The sequence below is a fragment of the Acanthisitta chloris genome, unplaced genomic scaffold, assembly GCF_000695815.1.
Source record: "Acanthisitta chloris isolate BGI_N310 unplaced genomic scaffold, ASM69581v1 scaffold9890, whole genome shotgun sequence".
NCBI lineage: Eukaryota > Metazoa > Chordata > Aves > Passeriformes > Acanthisittidae > Acanthisitta > Acanthisitta chloris.
In genome coordinates, this window is record NW_008651423.1 from 8725 (window position 1) to 12875 (window position 4151).

The 4151-nt window shown below is 45.2% G+C and overlaps 1 protein-coding gene across 1 annotated transcript in view; it reads right to left on the reverse strand.

Moving 5' to 3' along the window:
• HOXC12 (homeobox C12) overlaps positions 1–1269 on the reverse strand; it is a 1583-nt gene extending 314 nt beyond the window's left edge. Inside the window, exon 1 of the mRNA XM_009073264.1 lies at positions 705–1269. Coding sequence (XP_009071512.1) covers positions 705–1269 — 565 coding nt within the window. The remainder of the gene's footprint in view (positions 1–704) is intronic.
• Between the last annotated feature and the right edge of the window lie 2882 nt (positions 1270–4151).

Genomic DNA, 4151 nt, shown 5'->3' on the forward strand with positions numbered 1-4151 from the left:
AAAAATAAATAAAATAAATAAAATAAAAGCCGCACCTCCACCACCCATTTCCCTGCTCTGTTCTGGCCGGGGGTGTTTAGGGATGCTCCCAACTGCCTCCCAGGGATTAGGGATGATGTTTGGGGAAGGCACAGGAGGGAGAGGAAGGGAAAAGTGAGACGCGTTATAACCGGGGAATGGAGAGCAAGACGAGCAAGGAACGGGAAACAATTCTGGGACATCCCCGGGAAGATCTAAGAGCGAGAAATCTCCTCCCGCAGTGCCAACTTGGAAGGTCGTGGGGCTTGGGGTTGTTTTGAAGCTTTTCCCCTCCTCTTTTTCCTCTTCCCTAGGGTAGAAACACCTCTACGATATCCCCCAAAATCTCCCGGACCCTCCAGCAACCTCCTCGTCTCTCAGGGATGCTCAACCACTGCCCTTCCCCTCTCCTCCCTCTCTCTCTCTCTCTCTCTCTCTCTCTCCCTTGTTTTGTTTTATGGGATATTTACATGTTTATAGCCTTTTCTTTTAAAAGAAGCACCGGCTAATAAAAGATTCGGGATTTCGGTGCTACCCCTAGTGGTCTCGGCACACATAGACACGACTTTTCCCATCGCTGAGCCAGGAATGACACCCCCAAGAAACCCCAAGTTCCTAAACAAACCTCTTCCCAACATCATTCCCCAAACAAATCCAACCCCGACACTTTCTTTCCCAGGTCTTACCACCGTTGCCTAAAGTGCTGCCTTGGTTCAGGGGGGACACCAAACCAGCAGTTTCGCCGCTCGTGCCTTTATTCCCTTCATTGAGCAAGGATGAGCTGGAGTCTGACTCCAAGGATTGGCAGGATGGAGGGTCGTGGGGCACAGCCTCGTTGCTCGGATAGTCATATTTGCTGAAATTTCCCCCTATGCCGTTGGGAAGGGTAGATTCGAGGGGCAGTAAAGCACTGTCCCTACCCCTCTCCTCTCTCTTCAACCCGCTGTTGTCGGAGCAGGTTTCCCGATAATAACATTTGCTTTCCTCCACCCGGGCGAGGTCGCAGGTTCTGCTGAACGAAGGGTTAATAGACACGGGACTACCCAGGTAGGGTTGAGGGTACCCGTTGCAGGGCTCTGAAGATGCCCAAGGTAAAGAACAGACGTTTTCCCTTCGAGGATAAGAAAGAGAAGGCAAACCAGGGAGTTGCCCTCCAGAGGTTCGGAAATTTGGGAAGTAGAAAGTGTCTCCCGTATGGATGTTCACCAGAGGTCCCACAAAGCCAGGATTAAGGAGGTTGTGCTCGCCCATTTCCGCGGGCCTGACCGAAAGCTTCTACTTTATTGCTATCTGACATTAAACATAGTTAAAGCGACAGCTCCTGCCCATTGGTTCGGGGCATCACGTGAGGAATCCCAAATTGCTCTGGGAGGGGGGAGAAAGACCCTTCTCCTCCCTTAGCAGCCGAGACAAAACACAACAGCAAGTTCCGCCTTTTTACGCCTTTTTTTTCCCCCTCCTTTTCCTCCACCTTCCCCCCCTTTTCTATTAAAAAAAAAATCATTTAAAAATCCCATTAAGCTCTTTATTTAGTTCTTTCTATTCGAAGCTGCTCCCGACGTTGCCTTAAGAGAGGCGAAGAGCCTTCAAATGTCATTATTTTATTTATTTATCTTTTTTTTTTTGCCCCCCGAAATCATCGATATTAGGAGGTTTTAGCTCAAAAAGCTTCACCTCCCTCCCTCACTTAGGGATATTTAAAGGTCTTCCAGCTTGGACCAAAGCGAAGCAGGCTGATTAATTAGCTCCTTTATTAACTAAACCAGTCCAAATTTACAGTATCTCCCCAATAAATTACTATTAGATATTGTGTCATATAAAGTTTACAGGCTTTTTAAGGAGACGAATGACAGTGGCCGCAACAGGCTCATATTTGCCCGAGGTTGGGGTGGGAGAGTTGGAGGTTATTTGTGACCTTTCTACTCTTTATTATCACTATTATCATCATTTTTTTTTTTTCTCCCCCCTCCTCTCTCCTCGGACTAGAAGGTTTTGTCGCGGCTTGAGAAATGACAACCCCATCCCAAGCTCTTCCCAGTCGCTCCAAAAGGGATGAAAGATTATTTTTTATTTTTTTTTTTTGCCAATCCTCAATCGCTTTTCTTAATGAGCTGTGTCGAATACAGCAGCGAGGAGAACACTCCTGTATACAACCTTCATTTCCTAGGGATGTATTCCATAGACACCAACGTATAGACGAAAGGTTGAAATCTCAAGTTTAAATACTTTTTTTTTTTTTTTTTCTGGCTTCTTTGCTGGTTCTGGATGAAAAATTCATGTCCTCTCGCCCATTTTCTTTGCTCTACACCCCTGGAAATTGAGGTATAAGACACACACGCACACACAGAGCTGATTCTTCGCCACCTTAGAGCAATATATCCTCGTAACATCACAGAGCTCTTCCCTCCCACCCATCCTCTTCTCCTGGTCGCACTGAAAAGAGCTGCTGCAAAGGGCTACGAGGGCTGAAGGGAAATCAAATCAATACCGCCTGTTTTCAGTGCCAAATAAATACATTGAGGCCAGAAAAAAAAAAAAAAAGCCTGGAAGAGGAAAAAATATAACGCTGGGAGAGGAGCGTTGAATGGAAACTCGCAGAGCCATTGGAGAGTGGTTGGTGGGAGATTTTCTCCTCGTGGATTTTTTTTTGCTCTTCTTCCTCCCTTTCTCTTTTTGCGAAGGCACCGAAATTTCCTCCCCCTTTTGCTGGATTTTTTTGCCTGGCTTTGCATTCTTTCTGCCTTGAGCAACTCCCAAACTCTTCCCTTGCCAGGTTGAGTCTGCAAAGTACCGTAAATATTCCTGTAGAGCTAAAACTTCTCTGCTGGGGAGGAGAAACCTCAGATCCCCCCACGACCTCCTTCCCAGCCAAAACCAACCTCCCTCACTTAGATTTGCTCTATTTCTCCTGCCTAAACTCATGGTTGATTTTTTTTCCCTCTCAGTTAATCCTTTCCCACCCTGACACCCCCTCAAAAAAAATCAGGTAGCAATAAAAGAACTCTTGGAGGTGGTTTTTTTTTTCCTCTTGTATGGACAGCTCCTGATGATGGAAAACCTATATCCCACCTCTCCCATCCCTTTTTCTCCCTATGGATATCTCCAGACATACCTTGTAGAGGTAGGTGAATACCTCCCCGAATATTTTACCTGCGAAGGAAGAAATACGACCACTAAAAATATTCAGCTCGAATGAAACTTTGCCGCTCTTTTTTTTTTTTTTTTTGCCCTTTCTCTCTTCTCTCTCTCTCTTTTTTTTTTAAACCTTGCCAAGGAATTTTTTCTCCCTGCAGGTACAAGAGAGAAATCTTCTCTTGAGTTCTCCAAGAGTCTCCTGCTTGCAGGAAAAAACCTTTGCGATGCAAGACAAGAATGGAAAGGAAAAGAAGAGTTTATATAAAACCCAACACGTCATCCCTCGAGGTTGCCATCGGAATTGGCTTTGTTTGCTCTATTTTTTCCAGAAGAATTCCTCTAACTTGCTCTTCCCTCTGCACAATTCCCCCTGCAAGCCTTACCCTGGTGCTGCAATGCTTTGTTCTCCTCCGGATTTTAGGAAAGAGCATTTTTTTCCCTTCAATTTCTATGAATTTGGGGCTTTTTTCTATCGATGTTTATTTCGTATATTTTTTTTAGCAGGAGGAAACCACCAATCTAAGCAAACCCCACGTTTATATTCGGGGAGGTAACTGCAGGGCTGAGCTGTGGAGCAAATGAACCTCAAACTGGGAGTGGTGGGATAATATCAGCGTCGGCATCACAGCAAGGAAAAGGGAGAAAAACACCTCCGGCTCATTTATTTATTCTCCTTTTTTATTTTTTTATTCTCCTTTTTTTTTTTTTCCCCCCGAGCCGGGAAACGCCACAGTCGTGCTCAGAAATATATTAAGCGTGGAGAGAATTCTTGGTGGCCTTGAGCAAAGCTCCTCAGCTCAGCTTTGTTGCAGATTCGAGGAAAGGAGAGGAAAAAAAACCAAAAAAAAATCATCAAATCAATCCTAAAGACTCTGAAGCAAAACTGCAGATTCCTCGGGAATTTCTTAGCTATTCAAAACTCTTTTCCCAGTTCAGCTCGAGCGCTTGGAATGTTCAGTTTAGCTCAGCTTTGCTTTAAAACCAAAGGCTGAGCCGAA